Here is a 24183-nt window from a genome sequence, read left to right on the forward strand (position 1 = left end):
GGGCAAAGAACTGTTGTGAAATTCCATGCAGAGTATCAAGCCTGTGGTAATGCTCAGTAAACACCTACCTCCTTGACTTTCTCATGATAAGATATAATGAACACGACTTCATAATGCGGAACTAAAATGTCCACACTTTTCTGGTTAACCATGATGAAAAAATAAATTAGGCCATAAACTTTGATATATGACTTACTGTGAAAGTTTAGGCCTTAATTTTATTCTGGGGTTGATGAATAAGAAATGAGGTGTTATTTTCCTACTTTGAAAGATTAAACTATTTAGCTTAGTGAAGCTCTTTGGTTTGAGTCAATTGCTTTTTATAATTGTGCCTATTTGCAGGTTTTCAGGTGAAATAAATGCTGTGGAATAAGAATTATAGTCCTCTGCTTCCACTTGGTTTTGGTGACAGAATCATTTACTGTTTATTCTGGGTCTTTTCTTCTCGTTGAAACCTGTATCTTGTTTGTTTTAAATGAGTTGATTCTGCCCTAGGATAATAGAAAAATGTGAAAAACATTTTGGATAGAAATAGATTAGTTTGGAGAAAAACAATTCTTTTAGAAATGTCATTGCTATGGAGAAAAAAACACATAAAAACAGTTTTAAGATTAGCAATAAACCCTAGGAACTCCTCCAAGTTTCTTTTCAAATAGCCATCATAAAAAAGAAGGGTGTTTTGTATGTGTATGTGCACATGTAGGCCCTCACACTTGAGAGGTAGTACATTCTCTTATCAACTCTCTGATATCAATAAACTGGGATATGTGCTTAAGAATGGTTTTATATTTCTGCTCCAACTATTCAGCTTTACAGATAAGATTATTGATGCTTTGAAAGCATTATATCAATTCCCAATATCTGTATATACATTACAGTCTTCAAAGCACTTTTGCGTGTTTTGTTCATTGATCATACACTTACATTATTATTTACTTATATAATAAACTTTCCTATATTAATAGGCCAGCTACAGATGCATGCATATTGTGAAAACCCAGATATTGTACTATGTGGAAACAAGAGTGATCTGGAGGACCAGAGAGCAGTGAAAGAGGAGGAAGCCATAGCACTCGCAGAGAAATATGGGTGAGTATTTTTGTGGAGAAGTCTAGAGAAAACATTTTCGATATAAACATTAGCAGGAGAATGGTAATGAAAAAGACAAAAGTGGGAAATTAAAGCAAAACCTCAGCCATAGGCCTTGGGGCATGTTGAATGTTTCCTTTTTATATTATATGATAGCAGGATCCTTTGAAAATGCATGTGGCAAGGGCTTCCTTCGGTGCTTTGGTCCCATTTTCTCAAGCTCTTGGCATTTGCAGAGAGACAACTTTGAGTTGTCTCAGAGGCGCCTTAAGAGTGTAAGGTCTTCTTTCCAAGATGCAAATAGGAGACTCCTGGGGTAAAGAAATCCTCCATGTTAAGCAAGGAAATTTCTTTTTTCTTTTCCTTTCTTTTCTTTTTTCTTTTTTTTTGAGACAGAGTCTCACTCTGTTGCCTAGGCTGGAGTGCAGTGGCATAATCTCAGCTCACTGCAACCTCTGCCTCCCGGGTTCAAGCGATTCTCCTACCTCAGCCTCCCAAGTAGCTGGGACTATAGGAGTCTACCACCATGCCTGGCTAATTTTTGTATTTTTAGTAGAGACGGGGTTTCACCATATTGGCCAGGCTGATCTTGAACTCCTGACCTTGTAATCCACCCACCTCAGCCTCCCAAAGTGCTGGGATTACAGGCATGAGCCACCACACCCAGCCTCAGCAAGGAAATTTCAAAGCCACTTCTTATACTATTATAGAGAACGCTAGCATATAGGAAGAGCTTATTGGTTATTGCAGACTAGGTGCTGGTTTTGAAATTTCTGTGCTGGGAGAGGAGTGTGAGATCTCTTTCGGCTTAGTCTATGGTCTTGTGGTGGAGGGTCGGCAAAATACTGTCGTTCTCCTTGAGTTCTGGGAATAGGATCATAGCAGCAGCAGCAGCATGAATTGGACATGAAAGAAGTGGTCAGCTGCTGCTTATTAAAGTATTAAAGTGTTAAGGGTGCCTCTAAAAGGAATTTGTACTTTACTTTCTTTCTACCTCTCATACAATGAGAACCCATATGTAAATTCAAACCCTTACTAGCATTAAAAGAGGAAGGAAGCAAATGGGTTGAGAAGGGAGGGGAGGGAAATAGAGATGGTGTAGATGGCGTAGGGGATGTTACCCAGCTTGTGGCCTTGGTGGTTGGCAGAATCCAAGGAGGCCAAGGAAAAACCTTTCCCTTTTTATTGTGTGATCTTCTTTATTCTTTCTTTGGTTGATAGAGGTTCGGAAAGCTGGTAGGGTTTCTACTGCGAAGGAACGGGGAGGATAGATTGGCCAGGTAGGAAGAAGCCGGACTCTGGAGAGGTTTGAATACCAGGTAAGGAGGTTAGATTTGATTCCTGGGGGACAGGGAGTTGCTGAAAGTCTTTGAGCATGGAGGGATGTTATGTTTACATTTCCAGATCAGTCTAGAGGCTGTATAGGTGGAGAGAGAGGAAAGACTAGAGATTGATAGATTGCAGTGGTCTGTGAGGTGGGCAGAGGCTAGCTTTGTGAAAAAGGAAAAGGAAGAATAAATCAGGAAAAACACATAGTGTGGGGCAGGATTTTAGGTTTTTTTCAAGTCTAGCTCAGCTAAAGGACTCCCCTCCACTATAGGCTTACTCTGGCAAGGATTTGCAATTGCGTGTAGAGGTTTTTACCCTAGGGCAGATGGTGTTTAACCATGTTAGAAACATCCAGAGAACTTCTAACCCATGCTCATGTCTGGGCTTCACCTCTGATCATCAGCCATAATTGGTCTGGAGGAGTTTCTCTGGCAGGGTTCAACTGAAGAAGCGTACCTCTACATGCAGGGCTCTGTTACAGGAATTTGAGCTTATGCAATTGTGGGAGCTGGGTAAGTACTCTCTGTAAGGTGTTGTCTGTGTCTGATGCTGAAGTTTTGAAGGACAGGACAGGCAGACAGGGAAGAAGGATGTGAAGTGGGTAATAGATGGAAAAAGTGAGAACCAGCTTGTGCCCATGGTGAGGGACTAAAACCCATGTCACTTCCTGTTGCCTCTGACCTGGCTGGTGTGGGTGTCCTGCAGAAACTGGGGCCCTTTGTCAGAGGGCTAACAACATTCACCTGGCCCAGGTGCAGGTCTAGGTGCAGGTTTATGCCGACAAGATGAGCCAGCAGATAAGCGACAATGTATGAGGGCTATGAAATGGATGTTGCTTCACTTCCCACCCCCAAAATTGCCCCCAAATCTCTTTTGTGGCCCACTCTAACCAGACAGGGAATTCTGGGAAATGTTGTTTAGCCTAGCCAAGTTGACTTATTACAAAGCCTGGGCATTGGTATCTTTTAAAAGCTCCCCACGTGATCTTCATGTGCAATGGTTGAGAACCCGTGACTTAGGTGATTCTGAGGCAGAAGTTGACAGAGCCTTACCAGCCATTCTGAAATGCCCCCCTGCTCCCCTGAGAGGCACTCATGTAGTGTAGTAGAAAAGAAACAGGGAGAGATCAAATACCACAGAGAATACTGAAGTGTTGAAGCTGTGAGGTGTGTTGCAATGGGTAAGGAGGAAGTAAGTGATGAAGCAATGGAAACCATGGATCTAGAGCATTCTTTTGAGAGTATGTCAGTAAATGCAAAAAAAAAAAAAAAAAAAAAAGAAAAAAGAAAAAGGGAAAAAAGCAGTTAGAGGAGTTAGCTAGATCAAACAAGCACATTCGAGTATATTCTCAAGTACTGGGCGGGGAGGGTCAGGCTTGACCTCTTGTCCCTGTGGGCTTTTTCAGCCCTTTGCTTGTTTCCTGTGCCTGGTTCTTGGGATTGCACAGCCTGTCTGGTATCACAGAACCTAACCTTTCCTTCTGTCATATGGGGTATGTGAGGGATGACCTGTGCCCAGGTCACGATGGTTATGGAGTATTTCATAGAGAGAAGCTCAATCTATAGTTTTTGAATTGGGTTAAAATGAGAAAAGAGGATTTAGCAGATAATGATTGAAAGTCTTGAAGAAAGAAAAGGGCTGAAAACAGAGTCCCTTAGAATATACAGAAAGCATAACATGTAGTTCGGTAGGCTGTTTGACACTTTCAGAGGAAAATATGATGGAACAATTTGGTTCACATGCATTTCACAAACATGGCATATAACTTTAATGATTATTTCCACAGGTGTTTTGTTTCATTCTTATAACATTTACATTGGTTGAACAGGCACTAAAGGACTATATTGTTTAGTTTAACCATGTGCTAACAGTCAGAAAACAGGATAAAGTTTTTGGCATGTCTTCATATACTTTGTATGTTGTTTGATAAATTTATATTATTTTTTGTTACTATTTTGCTGTCTTCTATTCTCAATTCATAAAAACAGATCATTGGGGCCAGGTGTGGTGGCTCACGTCTGCAATGCCAGCATTTTGTGAGGCCAAGGCAGGTGGATCACCTGAGTTTGGGAGTTCTAGACCAGCCTGGCCAACATGGTGAAATCCCATCTCTACTAAAAATACAAAAAAAGTAGCTGGGTGTGGTGGCAGGCACCTGTAATCCCAGCTACTCAGGAGGCCGAGGCAGGAGAATCGCTTGAAACCTGATGAGGCAGAGGTTGCAGTGAGTCAAGATCGCACCATTGTACTCCAGCCTGGGCAACAAGAGCAAAACTCAGTCTTAAAAAACAAACAAACAAAAATAAACAAATTAAAAAAAAAACCCAGATCATTGGTTTACAGGTGGTTCTCTGGAATAGACATGCATTCAAAGAATAAAAAACCATGTCTCAGAAGAACTTTGTAAGCCTAATGAAGAACACTGCAGTACGAATATGGAATATTAATCTGTGTGTGCTGGGACAAGTAAATTTGAGAATGAGGAATTCATACAACAGACAAAAATGTAAAGGGCAAATTGTATGCATGATAATGAATATCAGAAAAAAAAATTTGTAGTGACCTGAGTCTACCCCTAATTTTCCATGTTTTTTTCTTTGTTTGTTTGTTTTTTTTGTTCTTGCCGTGAAACTTGGTTAAATTGTAATATGAAGCTCTCAGGTCACTTCCTAACAAATCAAAGTGATCTCTATGGTAAACCAATTGAATTTTCCTGGAACAAATGCAACATAATGGTTTCTAGTGTATTATATTGAGTGATATTGTCAATGAAGTTAGAGAAGAGAACAAAACAAAGTTGTTCAAATTTGCACTCCTGCCAGCCAAATGATTACAGTTCACATGGTTCCTGAAACACTTTAAAAAGATAGCTACGAAGTCAGTGACAAATAGAAGAGAAAGCAGAATGAAATATTGGCAACATTCCTCTTTCAGAAGGTACTATTAGATCTCAAGCTTCAGTGTGCATCAGAATCAGTCACCTGAATGCTGGGTCCCACAGTTTCTGATTCAGTAGGTCTGGGTTGGAGCCCAGAAATTTACACTGATGATCAGTTTCCAGATGTTGCTGCTGCTGGTTCAAGACAACACTTTGAGTTCCTATCACATACACTCACTAGCAGATATTTTGCTTGACAGGTGAGCATGCTAGCGGTATTTTCTTTGGACAAAGTCAACCTTGTACAGGATATGAACCAGTTGTCTACTTGTGCCATGCATGAATGAGTGAAATACGCTCAATGACTTCTCATTGGAAAATCCATGCTAAAGAGAGGAAGATTTTTTTCTCGCCCAGTTAATTACATCCCCTATGATGTAGGCTGGGAAGGGACTGTGGCATTGGTAGTGAGGGAGCACCAACCACAAGTGAGCAGACAAGGGCTTCACTCTGTGACTAAGTGTGGTTGCATTGAAATGTCTGTCCACACTTTATTCACAGAGGATAGTTGGTGGTATAATAAGCCTTTGTTTTTGATTCAGAGATGAGGAAAATAGAGAAAAATGTGAATATGATCTAAAGCCAGGCACGGTGGCTCATGCCTGTAATCCCAGCACTTTGGGAGGCCGAGGTGGGTGGATCACCTGAACTCAGGAGTTCGAGACCAGCCTGGCCAACATGGTGAAACCCCATCTCTACAAAAATATAAAAATTAGCTGGGCATGATGGAGGGTGCCTGTAATCCCAGCTACTTGGGAGGCTGAGGCGGAAGAATCATTTGAACCCCGGAGGCAGAGATTGCAGTGAGCCGAGATCACACCATTGCACTCCAGCCTGGGCAACAGAGCGAGACTCTGTCTCTTAAAAAAAAAAGAAAAAAAGAATATGAATTAAGAATGAAAACTGAATGTACATATTTTGTGTGCTGTGCAAAGAAATGGGCAGCAAATTTAAGATGTTGTTCTCCCTACTGAAGGCTGCTGGTTATTGCTGAGGAAGATGCTCAAGAGTTTCTGGAATGAAAGAGGAATTAAAAATATTTATTTACAACATTAATAATATCAGTATGGATCGTTTCAGGGATTTCAAGTAGCTTAGTTCAACAGCATGCTCAGTGTCTTCCCTAGTTTGAACTAGATGAAATGTGGTACAAATAGCTTGATCTCTAATAGTTTAATTCTTTACAAACTTGATTACATCTTTTCTTGATTTGAGAAATAACTTAGCGATGTAGCATTGGGCATGTTCGAAAAGTACACAAATAAGCCATAATCAAACATAAAACACTGATTTGCAGAGCTCCATTTAACTCAGCAGAGGATCTGGATTTCATTTGCCACCATCTCCCAGGTTCAAACAGTCAGCACAGCAGCTGTTTCCTGGAAATGTTGTTCAATTAGCATCCAACAGGCTATGAAAAGGAGTGTGAAACTCACTTCTCACTTTAGTGAGACATTTCTTCATAATTTCTAGATCCACATGGGAGCCAAATATCTAGAGTCATTTGACCACCAAACCTACTCGCTGTCATTCCTGGCAACCTCTGACCGAGATTTAGGATCTTCTAGTTTTGTGAGAATAAATAATGGAAAAGAAATCAGAATGCTGACCTACGCCACAAGCAAGATCTTGGTGAAAAACTGCAAATGCTCATGCCCCTCTCAATGATTTGAATCTGTTTACTTACATTTTTTATTTTAAAATTTATGATTAATCTACTTTTGGAAAATGCATTATAATTGATGGTCTGCATGTACTCCAAATGGCCTTTCAGTGGCCACTCACAGACTGATAATACGATTAGCAGCACTGATAATACGATTAGCAGCACATTTTTTTGGCTTTCGCAGTAGGGCTCCATGGTGGTGCTACATTAGCACCACCATGTGGAGAGAAGAAACAATAGCAATCTTTCTATGGTTAAAATGGGGACAATACATTCTCTTGATTTTTTTTTTTTTTTTTTTGAGTTGGAGTCTAGCTCTGTCACCCAGCTGGAGTGCAGTGGCACGATCTCGGCTCACTCTAACCTCTGCCTCCCGGGTTCAAGCGATTCTCTTGCCTCAGCCTCCCGAGTAGCTGGGGCTACAGATATGCACCACCATGCCCAGCTAATTTTTATATATATTTTTTAGTAAAGATGGGGTTTCACCATGTTAGCCAGGTTGGTCTTGAACTTTTGGCCTCAAGTGATCCACCCATCTTGGCCTCCCAAAGTGCTGGGATTACAGGTGAGCCACCGCGTCCAGCCTGGAACATGATTTTCTTATGGAAAGAAAGTCTTAATTCAGGGTCTTTTCTATGGCTCTCATCTAGTTTGCTAGATGAGATTATAGCTCAATACTACTCTGGCACAGTGCTGAGAGTGGAGTGAACTCTATTCACTTATTCCTGTAGAAATGAAAATCTTACTGCCTCAAATTGCTCAGAAAACTCTGAATGATTAGTCTAAAGATTTTAAAGTTGTTAACCTGACTCCTGGTCCCATGACCTAGAGGTTTACAAATGGCAAGAAAATAATACTTTTAATTGAAAGAAGTTTGTTACTTGAATTTGGAGTTACAAATCTAAACTATGTCTTGTTAATATTGTGCATCTTTTAGCATGAGTAACTTGAAAAGTTAGAACTCTTATACCTTGAAATTATACCAATTAAATATTTGCTTAAGTTAATAAACAGTGGACAGTAGCTCACAGCTCTGCTAGAAGCGTCAGTCATTTAGACCTCAGTATTAATCAGTAGAGTAAGATCCATTTTCTTTCAGCATTTAATGAAGATTGCTTGGAAAGTGAGGAGTTTGATGAGGAGTGAGGGAGGCAAATGCTTTGGGGCATGAAGCACTTTGGCCAGGATGGGTCTGAGTGCAGCATCTCTGATGTAGGGAGGCATGGTCCCAGGTACCAGAATTAGAGCAGTATTGTGGATTTTATAGATCAACTACAGTGTTGATTAAACCAATGTTCTTGGTTAGTCTGCAAATTTATTTTTATTTTTATTTCACACAACACACAGACTGAGAATTTAATGTTTACCATGTTGCTAGTGACATTGCATTTTTGGGATGATGTATTCTGAGTTTTTGTTTTTCTTTTCTGAGACAGAGTCTCCCTCTGTTGCTCAGGCTGGAGTGCAGTGGCACCATCTCAGCTCACTGCAACCTCTGCCTCCTGGGTTCAAGAGATCCTCCTGTCTCAGCCTCCCTAGTAGCTGGGACTACAGGCATATGCCACCATGCCCACCTAATTTTTGTATTTTTAGTAGAGACGGGGTTTCACCATGTTGGCCAGGCTAATCTCGAACTCCTGACCTTAGGTGATCCACCTGCCTCAGCCTCTCAAAGTGCTGGGTTTTACAGGTGTGAGCCACTGCCTGGCTGTGTTCTGAGTTTTAAACAACATAATTACAAATAAGCTTTTATCACCTAACCCAATTCTGTGTTGGAAATAGGAAACATTTATTGTTTGTACTATGTGTCAGGTTCTGATCTAAGTGCTTTAAATATTAACTCATTTAATCCTTACAAGAAGACATTGATGTTATTTGGTATTACAGATGAAGCAGCAGAGGCACAGAGGTTAAACTTTTGTCAGAATCACAGTTGGTAAGATGTAGTACTAGGATTTGAATCCAGGCAGCCTGACTCCAGAAGTTATGACTTTTTTTTTTTTTTTCTTTTGAGATGGAGTCTCCCTCTGTTGCCCAGGCTGGAGTGCAGTGGCGTGATCTCGGCTCGCTGCAACCTCCGCCTCCTGGGTTAAAGTGATTCTCCTGCCTCAGACTCCTGAGTAGCTGGGATACAGGCACCTGCCACCATGCCTGGCTAATTTTCGTATTTTTAGTAGAGATGGGGTTTCTGGTCTTGAACTCCTGACCTCAGGTGATCCACCCGCCTCAGCCTCCCAAAGTGCTGGGATTACAGGCATGAGCCACCATGCCCAGCCTGAGGTTATAACTCTTAACCATTGATTCATGCTGTCGATAACTTCCATGCATAGGTTTTATAGTTTTTAAAGTACTTTCAACTATGTTTTCTCATTTATTCCTCAAAAATGATGGTGAGGTAATTTTTAGGAGCCGTGGAGGAAAATTAAGGAATCAAATGAGGCTGGACCCTGGAGTTGGAAAGATATTTATAACTGATTTTGAGAGAATTTTTAAAATGAAGTATACATTATTGTGATTTAGTATTTTAAAAAAGTTTACTGTTCAACTACTTTTTAAAATATTTCCAATTTATTCTGTTGGGGGAGATCCGAGTTTTTCAACTGCTTTTTCATGTAATGTATTTCTGAAAGGTAATAGAATGGTTAAGCCCTCTCCTTAAGTATAAGAAATGTTCTGTGGACATTAACTGATTTTTAATAGATATAATTGAGAAAGATCATAATGAAGAAAATGTAACTATTTACATTTTGAAAAATCTCATTCTAAAATTCTATTCTTGTAGCAATGGCATCACAAACTATCCCCAGGATTTTAGCTCAATAATATAGATTCTTGAAAATAAACACTTATTGACTCCAGTCACAAAATGATTGCCTCTTCAAGTTATTAATCAAATATTACATGTGACTAGTGGGGGACAGAGATGCATTATCTTCATTTTGTGGGCAAGGTGATAGATGAAGATGGAGGAAAAAAGATTGACAGTAAGTAAGAGGCAAGCAGGAAATTTAAAAACTGCTAAGATCATGTCATTTTTCCCAACAAACTTTTTTCTGATTAAGATATTTTAGAGTCAGCAAATAAAAGGATGATAGAAGATGAGAGTGGTAGAGTTAGTGGAGCAACTCTGCCTTGCAGAACTCACAGGTGGGTGGATAGACACTCAAATGAGGTGATAGTTTCTCAACCAGTTTTTAATAGCTGTCCTAAAACAGAGAATTGCAGAGATTCAGTTGCAAGGCCTTTTCACCTCCTGGAGGAAGTTACCAAATAATAAGACGGCATTACTGAGGAATCATAATGGAAAAATAGCCTAATGTCCCTGCACGTATATCCTCTAAATCAGTGGTCCCCAACCTTTTTGGCACCGGGAACCAGTTTCGTGGAAGATAATCTTTCCATGGACCAGTGGAGGTGAGGGTGGTTTTGGAATGATTCACACATAGTACATTTATTGTGCACTTTATTTCTATTATTATTACATTACAATATATAATGAAATAATTATATGGCTCACCATAATGTAGAATCAGTGGGAGCTCTGAGCTTGTTTTCCTGCAACTGGACAGTCGCATCTGGGGGTGATAGGAGACAGTGACAGATCATCAGGCATTAGATTCTCATAGGAGAGTACAACCTAGATCCTTCACATGTGCAGTTCACAATATGGCTTGTGCTCCTATGAGGATCTAATGACGCTGCTAATCTGACAGGAGACAGAGCTCAGGTGGTAATGCGAGTGATGGCGAGCAGCTGTAAATACAGATGAAACTTCACTTGCTCGCTGGCCCCTTGCTTACCTCCTGCTGTGTGGCCTGGTTCCTAACAGGCCATGGATTGGTACCAGTCTATGGCCTGGGGATTGGGAACCCCTGATCGAAATATGCTTCTTCGTAACGTCAGAAGTGAAAGAGTTCTGAAAAGGTCTGTAAAAGCATTAAGAAGATAAAAAAGAAAACTTTACCAAGCTCTCATATAGAAGCTGTTACTGGCCAAGAAAGAATAAAAGAGTAAAGTAAATTGTAATCAGAGCCACTGATATAGTTGTTAACATGCTATGAGAATACAGAAAAACAAAAACATTCTTTAAGAAAAGTAATCGTGGAGGACTTTAAAGTTCTAATTTTACTGAATTCAACTGCAGGACTCCCTGAGATGATAAAATAACTGCTTTGTTGTTTTGATATCCAAGAGCATTTTGGTTAGATTCCTCACAAATGGTCACAATGAAGTCAACAGTTGAAGGAAATACAATGATATCATGACTTTCATGGCTTTATTGAAAAGCAAGATGAATTTGTCAGGCGATTAATCCTGTTGCAAAGACCATCTCAAATGTATAAAGGATGACTTCAACAAGAAGACTGATTTCTCAAGATTATGTGAAAAACAGCCATACAGTTTTGAAGCAATGCTTTGTGAGTTATTTAAAAATTACACCTGTACCACAGGTCTCTGGATAACAAAACAAATGTATACTTAAGATTTGATGGGCCGGGCGCGGTGGCTCACGCCTGTAATCCCAGCACTTTGGGAGGCTGAGGCAGGTAGATCACGAGGTCAGCAGATCAAGACCATCCTGGATAACATGGTGAAACCCCATCTCTACTAAAATTACAAAAAATTAGCCGGGCATGGTGGCGGGCGCCTGTAGTCCCAGCTACTCGGGAGGCAGAGGCTGGAGAATGGCGTGAACCCGAGAGGCGGAGCTTGCAGTGAGCCAAGATGATGCCACTGTACTCCAGCCTGGGCAACAGAGTGAGACTCTGTCTCAAAAAAAAAAAAAAAAAAAAAAGATTTGATGCTCTTGGGAATCTTGATGCTGTAAAATTCAGAATGTCTTCAAGTGTATGGTCCAGAAATATAGTCTGGAGTTGGTAAGTGGCAAAGCCTTTGATAAACATGGCCAGTGACCTCTGATTACTCCCCAAAGCCAGCGTTTTTTTCTTGTGTGGTGCATAAAATTTATTTATTTTGAAAACCCTCATACCAGTTTGGAATCAGTAGAACCTATGGTTAAGATGGCTGCATTGGAATTAGCTGTGGACCCATATCCTAACTCTACTACTTTGTAGCATTGTGAATTGGGCAAGTTCCTTTCATCTTTCTCAGCCTTAATCATTTGTGAAATGGGAATATTGTGTTCCTGAATACAGTAGTCATTATATTTAGTGAATCATGCATGTAAGACACGTAGTACTGGGTAGCTCAAGAAATAATTTTTGTTATTATTTTCTTCCATTTTAAATGACTCATATGTATCAGCTTGTTTCAATTCAGGCAAACCAGAACACTCTGAGGAGAATATACAAGAAATCCCTGAAGCAGAAAAGGGGGAAAAGCTAAAAAAAAAAAAAAAAAAAGAAATAGTTATAGTCCAGAAAACTCATTTAATAAAATAGCATGTTGCAAAATTTGAATCCACCCAATTTTTTTTTTCTACTTAGTAGTTTTGGAAATCAGCAATCTATGAACTAAACACTGAGAAGACATTTCCTGTTTTGTTTTACAAGATGTAGTATAGTATATGAGGAGCTGTGTAGGAAAACAGGAAGAGCCTGCTTGCTTCTCTGTCATTTATTAACTGAATGACATTGATCAGACTGCTTAACTTTTCTGGGCCTTCCTTGCCACAGGCCTGCTTTCAGAATGTTTTTCTAACCTAAAGATTACACTAAAAAAAACAGAACTGATCAACGAATTTAGTAAAGTTATAGGATACAAAATCAACATACAAAAATCATTAGCATTTATATACACCAACAGGGAACAATCTGAAAAAGAAACCAAGAAAACAATCTCATTTACAATAGCTACAAAGAATGTAAAATACCTAGAAATCAATTTAACCAAAGAAGTGAAGCATCTATACAAGGAAAACTATAAAATACAGATGAGAGAAATGGAAGAGGACACCAAAAATGGAAAAATACTCCATGCTTATGGACTGGAATAATTAACATTGTTAAAATAACACTTCCCAAAGCAATTTACTGACTCAATGCAATCCCTATCAAAATACCAATAATATCTTCACAAATACCGAAAAAATCCTAAAATTTATATGGAATTACAAAAGACCCTCAATAACCGAAACAATCCTGAGGAAAAAAGCACAAAGCTGGAGACATCATACTACTTGACTTCAAAGTTTACAACAAAGCTATAGTAACCAAATCAGGTACTAGCATAAAACAGACACATAGACCAATGGAACAGAACAGAGAACCTGGATATAAATCCACACATTTACAGACAACTCATCTTGGACAAAAGTGCCAAGAACAATGGGGAAGGACATTCTCTTCAATAAGTGATTCTGGGAAAACTAGATATCCACATGCAGAACAATGTAACTAGACCCCTATCTCTCACCATATATAAAATCAACTCAAAATGAATTAAAAACTTAAATATTGGATTTGAAACTATGAAACTGGAAGAAAACATTTGGGAAACACTCCAGGTCATTGGTCTGGACAAAAACTTTTTGTGTAAGACCACAAAACACAGGTAACCAACACAAGACTAGATAGATGGGATTTATATCAAGCTAAAAAGCTTCTGCACAGCAAAGGAAACAACAAAGTGAAGACACAGCTCACAGAATGGGAGAAAATATTTGCAAACTACCCACCTGATGAGGGATTTATAACCAGAATATAAAAGGAGCTCAAATAACTCAATAGCAAAAACCAATAATCTGTTTTAAAAATAGGCAAAAGATCTGAATAGACATTTCTCAAAAGAAGATCTGCAAATGGCAATCAGGTGTATGAAAAAATGCTCGACATCACTACTCAGAGAAAGGCAAATCAAAACTACAATGAGATAACATCTCATCCAGTTAATATGACTTTTATCCAAAATGTAGGCAGTAATCCCCCCCATGAGATAACATCTCATCCAGTTAATATGACTTTTATCCAAAATATAGGCAGTAATCCCCGCCCCCCCCGCCAAAAAATAACCCCAAATACAGGCAATAGTGGATGCTGGTGAGGATGCAGAGAAGAGTGAACCCTTGTACATCGTTGGTGGGAAAGTAAATTAGTATAAGCACTATGGAGAACAGTATGGATTTTTTTTAAAAAAAACTAAAAGTAGAACTACCATATGATCCAGTAATTCCACTAATACATATGTGTATGTGTATATATATGTATATATGTGTATGTATATATACATGTGTATGTATATATGTATATATGTGTATATATATTAGTGGAAGTTTTCTTATAAGTTTTATGTAAGCTCTATTTACTTTTGGAGATATATGTATATCTCCAAAAGATATATATAGATATATATCAGATATATCAAAAAGATGTTTGCTATCTGTACTCTCATGTTTATTGCAGCACTATCCACAATAGCTAAGATACACATTCAATCTAAGTACCCATCAGTGGATGAATGGATAAATAAAATATGGTTTATATATATAATGGAATATTATTCCACCATAAAAAGAATGAAATCCTGTCATTTGCAGCAGCTTAGATGGAACTGTAGATCATTATGTTAAGTGAAATCGCCAAACACAGAAAGACAACTGTTGCATGTTCTTACTCATATGTGGGAGCTACGAAGGTGGATCGCATGAAGATAGAGAGTAGATTGGTGAATACCAGAGGCCAGGAAGGGTAGGAGGGAGTGGAGGATGAAGAGAAGTTGATTAATAGGTACAAATATATGGTTTGATAGAAGAAATAAGATGTACTGTTAGATGGACCAGTCGGGTGACTATAGTGTACAATAATCTATTGTACATCTTGAAATAGCTAGGAGAGAAAAATTTAAATCGTTCTATGTGAAAAGACAAATATTTAAGATTATGGCTACCCCAAGTATACTAATCTTTACAAATTATATCAATGTATTAAATAATCATATTGACTCTGAAACGATATTATGCATAAATAAAAAATAAAGTTTTCTTAGAGATACAATTGAAGCTCCTTATAAAATTCCTTGCTGATTCCATTCTCCTTCCTACCTCCTCAGAGGGAACCACACTATATTTACTTCCTATAGCAGATGTTGTTGGTTGCCTAGACAATATTCATGCCTTTCTTTATAGAATCCCAATTTCCTTTAGCTATCTAGTCTGCTTCTAGAGGACATCCTACTTAAGAGAGGCAGGTGCCAGCCCCCAGTCCAGGCAGACTGGTTTAAGCCAGTGATGGGGGTGTACCATTCCTCTCTCCAGAGTTTGGTTTAGGCATTGGCATGAGATACAGTTTTGACCAATGAGACATGAGGGAAAGTCTGCCAGGGACTTCTGGGAAAGATTTCCTCTTTCCTGAGGGAGGCACACAGAGGAAGAGAGTCCTTTTTTTCTTGGAACTTTGGTGTGTTGGGATGTGATGCCTGGAATGTTTTAACTTCTGGGGTCATGAAGGGAGACTGTGGACAAAGGTGACATGTGGAGGATGGCAGAACAGAAGGATGAGACGAATCTAGGTTCTTTGTTTCTACTGTTCAGCAACCAAATTAACACTGGAAACTCTAGGTCTGTGTTCATTATGCATGACAATAAATTCCTACTTGTGATTCATGCCAATTTGAGCCACAATTTTCTGTTACTTTTAGCTAAAAGCTGTCAAAATTATATATTTCTAGTCCAAGAAGTTATACTTTTACTACATAGATGTTTTTATAGTGATGTGTAATTATTTTGTGTTCTTTACACAAATGATCTTGTATCATACAAGTTTTTTTTAATTCAACATTTAATTTTTGCCAAGTTGATACAGTTTAAGCATTGTATAACTCATTGTACAAAAATATCACTATTCATGCACTTATTGATGGACATTTAGGTTAATTTTTTCCCTATTACAAATAGTTCTGCAATATCTATTCCATTAGACGATGCCATGTGTACATATATGAGAGCTTTTCTAGGGCTGCGCTATCCAGTATGATAGCCACTAGTCACATGTAGCTATTTAAGTTAAAATTAAAAGTTCAGGTTTTTTGGCCAGGTGTGGTAGCTCGCGCCTGTTATTTCAGAACTTCGGGAGGGGAGGCAGACAGATCACTTCAGGTCAGGAGTTTGAGACCAGCCTGGCCAACATGGTAAAATTAGCTGGGAGTGGTGGTATGTGCCTGTAGTCACAGCTACTTGGGAGGCTGAGGCACGAGAATCACTTGAACCTGGGAGGCAGAGGTTGCAGTGAGCTGAGACTGCATCACCGCACTCCAGCCTGGGTGACAGAATGAGACCCTGTCTCAAAAAAAAAAAAAAAAAAAAAGTCACGTTTTTGGTTGCATTAGCCACATTTCAAGTGTTCAATAGCTACATGTGGCTAGTAGTTATTGTACTGGATGACACAGATACGGAAAGTTCCTGTCATTGTGGGAAGTTGTGTTGGATAGTGCTGCTCCAGGACAGGGTTTCTCAATATTTTTCATAGCATGACACCTGCAGAAAATGATAATATTTGTGCAGCTCACTGGGATAAATAGATAAGGCTGCTCAAGGTTGGAGGAGACTGGTTCAGGAACTCTGGCTGCCCTAAGACCTTCTCAGTTGACCTAAGGACTGAGGGACTGGTGATGTCTCAGGTATCCCTGTAACTCACTTCCTGCCCATCAGCATGCCTTGGCTTTGCTTTAGGTGTATACCCAGAAGGGCTGTTGCTGGGTCATAGTGCATGCATGTTTCAGTTTTACCAGATATTACCATCTTATTTTCCAAAATAGTTACAACAATTTATATTTACATCAGCAGTAAATGCATGTTCCTGTTTCTTCTGCTTGGCAATACTTGATATTGGGAAATTTTTATATTTTTGCCAATCTGATGGGTGTGAGTTAATATACCATTATTTTAATGTGCATTTCCCTTATTTTGGGTAAGGTTGAACATTTTTTCATAAATGTAATTTCTTAGAATTTCCTGTGCATATCCTTAGTCTATTTCGTATTATCTTGTTTATTACTTTAATTCATTTGAGGAGTTATTTTTTCAGATGCTAACCCATTTGCAAGTTATATGAAATATCATGTATTTTGGCCCGTCGCTCATCTTTTAGCTTTGCTTATGATATATGTTGTGGCACCAAAGTTTTAAATTTTAACATTGTCAAGATTATCAAACTTTTTCTCTGTGGTTTGAGCTTTTGTGGCTATATTAAAAAATCCTTTCTTATCTCAATGTCAAAAAGATACTCTCTTATTTTTCTTCTAACAGTTTTCAAGTTTTACTTTTCACATAGAGGAATTTAAACAGCTTTCATACCAAGAATCAAGTTTTAAATTCTTACAACTAGGCCGGGTGCAGTGGCTCACACCTGTAGTCCCAGCACTTTGGAGGCCGAGGCAGGTGGGCAGCTTGAGCTCAGGAGTCGAAACCAGCCTGGGCAACATGGTAAAACCCTGTCTCTACAAAAAAATACAATAATTAGCCGGGCATGGTGGTGTGCTCCTGTGGTCCCAGCTACTGGGAAAGCTGAGGTGGGAGGATCGATGCCTGCGAAGTCTCCTGGGGGCTGAGATCGTGCCACTGCACTCCAGCCTGGGTGACAGAGACTCTGTCTCAAAACAAACAAAAAACCCTCCAACAACTTAAATGAAAAAAGATTTAATTCTGTCTCTGTCTTCCAGAATCCCCTACTTTATATCTTTTTATAAATCTTTTTATAGTAAATCAATATATATTACCAAAATATATATAGCATAAATATGCTCCTTTAAAAAAATGAAAAAAAATTTTTTTTTTTTTTGAGGCAGTCTAACTCTATTGCCCACGCTGGAGTGCAGTGGCACAATATTGACTCACTGCAACCTCTGCCTCCCAGGTTCAAGTGATTCTGGAACCTCAGCCTCCCCAGTAGCTGAGATTACAGGTATATGCCACCATTCCTGGCTAATTTTATATTTTTTGTAGAGATGGGGTTTCCCCATGTTGGCCAGGCTGGTCTTGAACGCCTGACCTCGGGTGATCTGCCTACCTGAGCCACTCAGAGTGCTGGGAGGCGTGAGCCACTGTGCCCAGCCGAAAATTGATATTTTGAAGAGTCTAAAATTTCCAGTTTTGCATATCTACTAGAAATGCAGTGTGAGTATTTTATTGTCTTTTTCACTTTTTAATGTATTCTGGGGTGGTAAAATGTTTGTCACCTTGTATATCTGTATTCTATCGATTCTCTAATTTGAATTATCAAGAGCAAAGGTCACTGTCCTTTCCCTCCACATGTTGTTATCTGAGTTGTCTCTGTCTTCCAGAATCCCCTACTTTGAAACTAGTGCTGCCAATGGGACAAACATAAGCCAAGCAATTGAGATGCTTCTGGACCTGATAATGAAGCGAATGGAACGGTGTGTGGACAAGTCCTGGATTCCTGAAGGAGTGGTGCGATCAAATGGTCATGCCTCTATGGATCAGTTAAGTGAAGAAAAGGAGAAAGGGGCATGTGGCTGTTGAGAAGTCAAGTAAGCGACGTAGTAGTTGAGGTGGCCCATGCCTGGGATCTTCTCTCTGATTGATACATGGCACAGCGAGAGATTAATGGGCATTGTGTACAAATTGCTTCTCACTATCCCCATTAGACCTACCAATAAAGCATCTGGTTTTAAAATTAATTTGTTGCAGCTTTGAAATATTTCTTTAAGATTTAGCCTGAGAGTTAGGAGAAATATTTCAGAGCCCAAAGTGCCTTATAAAGCCTTAGCCTATTATAGTAAATCATTCAAGGATTTAGAATTTTGCAGTCACAGAAGAGTGTATTTATTATGTAGAATGAATGAGGGTACTGTCACCTGCCTCAATGTAGGTAGGCCCAGAGTCTTACATTTAAGATCTTACATGCAATCATAAAACTGCCACAGTCTTCAATCCAGATTTAAAGCCTCATGTCATAGGTGACATTCTAAATCCCATTAAAGCCACTTGAGTGTTAAATAAGAATATACATGCACATCAGCTCAATGTCTTTGAGTATTAATTTTATGTAAGCATTCTATTTAACATGAATATAAGACGAATCATGGACATATCTATAGACGTTGGATAAACTGGATTGACCAATTGTACATTCACGGTGACTTATTTGTTGGTGGGAAAGGGATTGGGGTGGGGCAGGGTGGCTTAATGTATTATGAACAACCAAAGTGGGACTTCTGGCTCCCTGCTATATTCCCATTGCTCTGAATGGTTGATTGAAGGGTCAGGGAACTAGATTTTATGACTTTAGTTCACTGTGATTGTACATTTATACTTGGCCTATGTGCTGGCCACATCTGAACACAGCTGGTGCTTATGCTGAATTATTTGTGATGACTAAATATTTAGTTTCTTTTTCTTCATATTTATAATGTTGATCTGGCATCCTCAGGCTGCAGCTTAATTAGCTTATAAATTACTCATCTCTGTCTTTACCAGCAGGCTCTGTATTGTTGATATTTGCGACTTGTTTTGCTTTTCCATTGGTGGAATTGAAGTAATTAGTTTTTAATTACATAAGATGCCTGTTTGCTATTTGGTGGAAGATAGAAGTTCATATTGAAGGAGTTACATTTGTACTGTAGTTCAATAAAAGATAAATGAAGTATTCTGTAGCTATATTTTTCATAGAGCTCATGAGCATTTACTGTACTTGCTGGGTCTTGCCAAGATCATGTATTCTGCTGTATTGCCAAAGTGTCTTCATACCAAATTAAAGGTGGTTTTAATATATGTTTCATGGAAGTTGTATATAAAATTCAAAGGTATTTCATTTAGGTGAAAGTCTTATTTATTAAAATGATTTGAATAAAGTAGATCAAAACTTCCAGAGATCTTAATGGCTATTTAGGAAGAAATATCACTCACTATAATTTAAATAAAGAATAAAAATAAATGTATTTTGTGGTGGCAAATGTTTGGTAGAACTGTAATTAGAAAAAAACAAGTGTATTTGGGTGATGGTTACACTAGAAGCCCAGACTTTATGACTACACAATATATTCATGTATCTAAATTGTATTTGTACCCCCTAAATTTATTTTTAAAAAAGGAAAACTATAAGTATAATGAAAAATGTTATTTTTTTTCCCCACTGTCCTTCCACTGCTCCCATAACAAACTTAGCCATGGTTGGTAAAATTTTGCATATTTCTATCCTTGAAATGAAGGCTTCTTTTAAATTCCAAAGAAGTCACCGAGGCCTGTGCATTTGAATTGTATATGCTAGTGAGGAAAAGTTTTAGACATTTCAAGAGCAGGGTCGGCCGGGCGCAGTGGCTCACACCTGTAATCCCAGCACTTTGCGAGGCCGAGGCGGGCGGATCACGAGGTCAGGAGATCGAGACCATCCTGGCTAACACAGTGAAACCCCATCTCTACTAAAAATAAAATAAATAATAATAATATAAAATTAACCGGGCGTGGTGGCAGGCGCCTGTAGTCCCAGCTACTCAGGAGGCTGAGGCAGGAGAATGGCATGAACCTGGGAGGTGGAGGTTGCAGTGAGCCGAGAGAGCGCCACTGCACTCCAGCCTGGGAGACAGAGTGAGACTCTGTCTCAAAAAAAAAAAAAAAAAGAAAAAAAAAGAGCAAGGCTATAATCACACAGCAGTGCCTTCTATAGTTGCCATAACACTTCAGTGGAGTACAACATAATTTTACAGCTACATATCAGGGCATATTTTATATGGTGTATTTGTGTTAGAATAACACATTAAATGTCTTTAAACATAAGAATGTTTGCATGTTTCAGTTTTCAAGAACCAACCGAGTAATTAGCTATAGATTCCACTGGTCTTAAACATACAATTAAGTGTATACATGATATAGTGCACACACAAGAGCCACCTTTAATTATTGAAATAACCTGTATTCTTTTTGGAAATCATTTTAGTTTGGTATTGAAGTACTATATTTTTTGTGCATCAATGTATTTTTCTATTTACAAGCCTATGTAAAAGTGAAGTGTATCTTCAGTGAACCATGTGCCAATTAAGCTCTAATAAAGTGGTCTAGTCTGTCAAATTAGTGTGTGAACGTAACTTTATTTCTTATCACAAAGTTTCATACCAGAGGTTGTAATGCCAAAGGAAATGAAATTCAGGGATACACGTTCCATTAGGTGCTCACTGAGGGGCCAGCCAAGACAACATATTCTGGAAAAGTAATTAAAAATGTTATCAGGCTGGGCGCGGTGGCTCATACCTGTAATCCGAGCACTTTGGGAGGCTGAAGCGGGCAGATCACCTTAGGTCGGGAGTTCGAGACCAGTCTGACCAACATGGAGAAATCCCGTATCTACTAAAAATACAAAATTAGCTGGGCATGGTGGCGCATGACTGTAATCCTAGCTACTTGGGAGGCTGAGGCAGGAGAATCGCTTGAACCCAGGAGGCAGAGGTTGTGGTGAGCTGAGATCTTGCCACTGCACTCCAGCCTGGGTGACGAAGCAAGACTTCGTCTCAAAAAAAAAAAAAGAAATCTGAGAAATAAATTCTGATCTTTTGAAGTTGATTTCAAGATGACTAACAATCTATTTAAGACATGTTTCACTTAGTATTTTTATAAATTGGAAATCTCTATGGTGGTATTTCCAGGTCTTCTGTTATTGGTAATATAGGTGTTTATATAACTAATAAGCTCTTCCATTATAAAATACTTAGATAATGCTGGATAAAGTATGAACATATTTTTTAAAATGTACCGTTGATTTCTCAAAAAAAATATGGGTAATACCCTAAGACCACCTTCTTCCCCTTGAAAACAGACAACAGAGGGGACTTAACAACTTGATGCTGAATGTGGTTTGCTTTTGGTTTGGTTTTGCCAGTATCAGTAATCAGGTTGCTTTGTTATAATGGCTACAAAGAATTGACAAAGAAAACCGTGGGCCTGTTGAGAATAGGGTGCTGAAACTGCAGCCCTCTGTCCCCAAACACACAGAAATCCAGGTCCTGGTCTATGTTTTTTTTCTTCTTCTTCTTTTTGAGATAGAGTCTTGCTCTGTCACCCAGGCTGGAGTGCAGTGGTATGATCTCGGCTCACTGCAACCTCCGCCTCCCGGGTTCAAGCAATTCTCTGCCTCAGCCTCCCGAGTAGCTGGGATTACCGGCACCCACCACCATACCCGGCTAATTTTTGTATTTTTAATAGAGATGGGGTTTCACCATCTTGTCCAGGCTGCTCTTGAACTCCTGAGCTTCGGCCTCCCAAAGTACTAGGATTACAGGCGTGAGCCACCACGCCTGGCCGACCTGGTCTATGTCTTTAATCTCTTCTGAAAATTTACAATCACAAGTCTGCTTGAACACAGGTTGAAGGTTAAAGTGTATAACACCTAATTTTTCTGGGTATGTTAAATCAAGAAATTAACAAAAATTAACATTTTAAAGAAGTGATTTGTTCTGGACTACTTGGTGGAAGCACAGCAAAAATGTTTGCAGATGGAACATTTCTGCACGGGCTAAAATACACCCTACTATGGATGAGATTACAGTGAAAAATTACAATCTATTTCTTCTTCATCCTTACCTCCAATCATTAGCAAAGGCCAGCAGACCAAACAGCCAGCAGGATTTGGCATTTAAGAACCTCAAATAGTATTCTTATCAGAAGGAGACCATAAAGTCAAAGTGTTTAAGATAATCACAAACATGAAAGGAACTAAAAAATCCAGAAAATAAGACAATATTAAAGATACCAGACTGATTTGAATTAAAAAAAAAAAACAACAAAAACTTCCAACAATGAAAAATATAGCCATTGATACTCAAAACTTAATGGTAGAAGTTAAATGACAGGTTGGACAGAGTTGAAGAGAAAATTCTAGAAGGCTGGTCAGAGGAAATTACCCACAATTCAGCAAACAGAGATAAGGTGAAAGTCCTGGAGGGATTAAAAGACATAGAGGGAAGAAAAATGCTCCAACTTATATCTGGTTGGAATTCTAGAAGGAGAAATTCTAGAAGGAGAAATTAGAGAAACTGAAGGAAGAGGCACTATATGAAAAGATACTGAGAATTTTCCAGTAATGATAAAAGACACATACCCTTAGATCTAGGAATCCTAAGAAGGAAAAATGAGAAGGAATCATATTTCCAAGATTTCAGTTCAATCTCGTATTCCATTAAAATAGGTGGAAAGAAGAGAACAGTTCTAAGGCTGGCTACACAACCATTCAATCTAAAGTATGTTCATAGACTGAAGGGAACAAAGTCTCAGATGAAGCCTTTAGGTATGGAATTAAGAACACAGATAAAGGATGTGGCCTCTGACATAAAAGGTAAGAGGGTAGACCTGGGTGTTCATGTATATGGGAAGGGTATAACATTTCTTGGTGAAGTAGCAGGAACAAACTGAGAGTTGGGAAGGAATTGTGTAAAGGTTGCAAAGACTGGTGAGCCCCTTCCGTAATTGTTGAGGAGGACAGGAGAGAAGAATAAAGAAAAGTAAAATAATTTTCAGTCTCTTGGTTGACAATAAAGTATTGGGCAGATGCTTATTACTAAAATTTCTGGTATGTGCCTTTGTTATTTAACATTACTCTGGAATTACTGGTTGAATGACTAGACAAGAAAAAGTATCCAATAAAAGGGAAAATGTGTGTATTTGAAGATTATAACTATACAAACTGATTCTAGAGTTAAAATGAAAAGATAAATGTTGAAGAATAGCCAGATAAATAATGAATAAAGAGGACAAGGAAGGGTGATATGGTTTGGCTGTGTCCTCACCCAAATCTCATCTTGAATTATAGCTCCCATAATTCCTATGTGTTGTGGGAGGGACCTGGTGGGAGAGAATTGAATCATGGGGTCAGTTTCCCCTACACTGTTCTCGCGATAGTGCGTAAGTCTCATGAGATCTGATTATTTTAAAGGGGTTTCCCCTTTCATTTGGTTTTCATTCTCTTTGCCTGCTGCCATCCATGTAAGATGTGACCTGCTCCTCCTTGCCTTCCACTGTGATTGTGAGGCGTCCCCAGCCATGTGGAACTGTGAGTCCATTAAACCTCTTTTCTGTATACATTGCCCAGTCTAGGGTATGTCTTTGTCAGCAGCATGAAAACTAATAGAAAGGGAGAGGAGGTAAACCCAGTTATTTAAAAAATTACAATCATTTAAATATTTGGGCACTGGCACGTTAACAAGTAAAACGATGGAACAGAGTGCAGAAATGGAGCCATAGATGTGACATTTTGAGTGAGTG

At 38.9% G+C, this 24183-nt stretch overlaps 1 protein-coding gene across 7 annotated transcripts in view; it reads left to right on the forward strand.

The window, feature by feature from the left end:
- RAB27A (RAB27A, member RAS oncogene family) overlaps positions 1-21000 on the forward strand; it is a 93147-nt gene extending 72147 nt beyond the window's left edge. For all 7 annotated transcript variants that reach the window (XM_033190056.1, XM_033190058.1, XM_033190054.1 and 4 more), the window contains 2 exons: positions 966-1089; positions 18258-21000. In XM_033190056.1, coding sequence (XP_033045947.1) covers positions 966-1089; positions 18258-18456 — 323 coding nt within the window. In that variant the 3' untranslated portion in view covers positions 18457-21000. The remainder of the gene's footprint in view (positions 1-965; positions 1090-18257) is intronic.
- The last annotated feature ends 3183 nt before the right edge of the window (positions 21001-24183 follow it).

This window comes from Trachypithecus francoisi, unplaced genomic scaffold (genome assembly GCF_009764315.1).
Source record: "Trachypithecus francoisi isolate TF-2019V2 unplaced genomic scaffold, Tfra_2.0 Lachesis_group3, whole genome shotgun sequence".
Taxonomy (NCBI): domain Eukaryota; kingdom Metazoa; phylum Chordata; class Mammalia; order Primates; family Cercopithecidae; genus Trachypithecus; species Trachypithecus francoisi.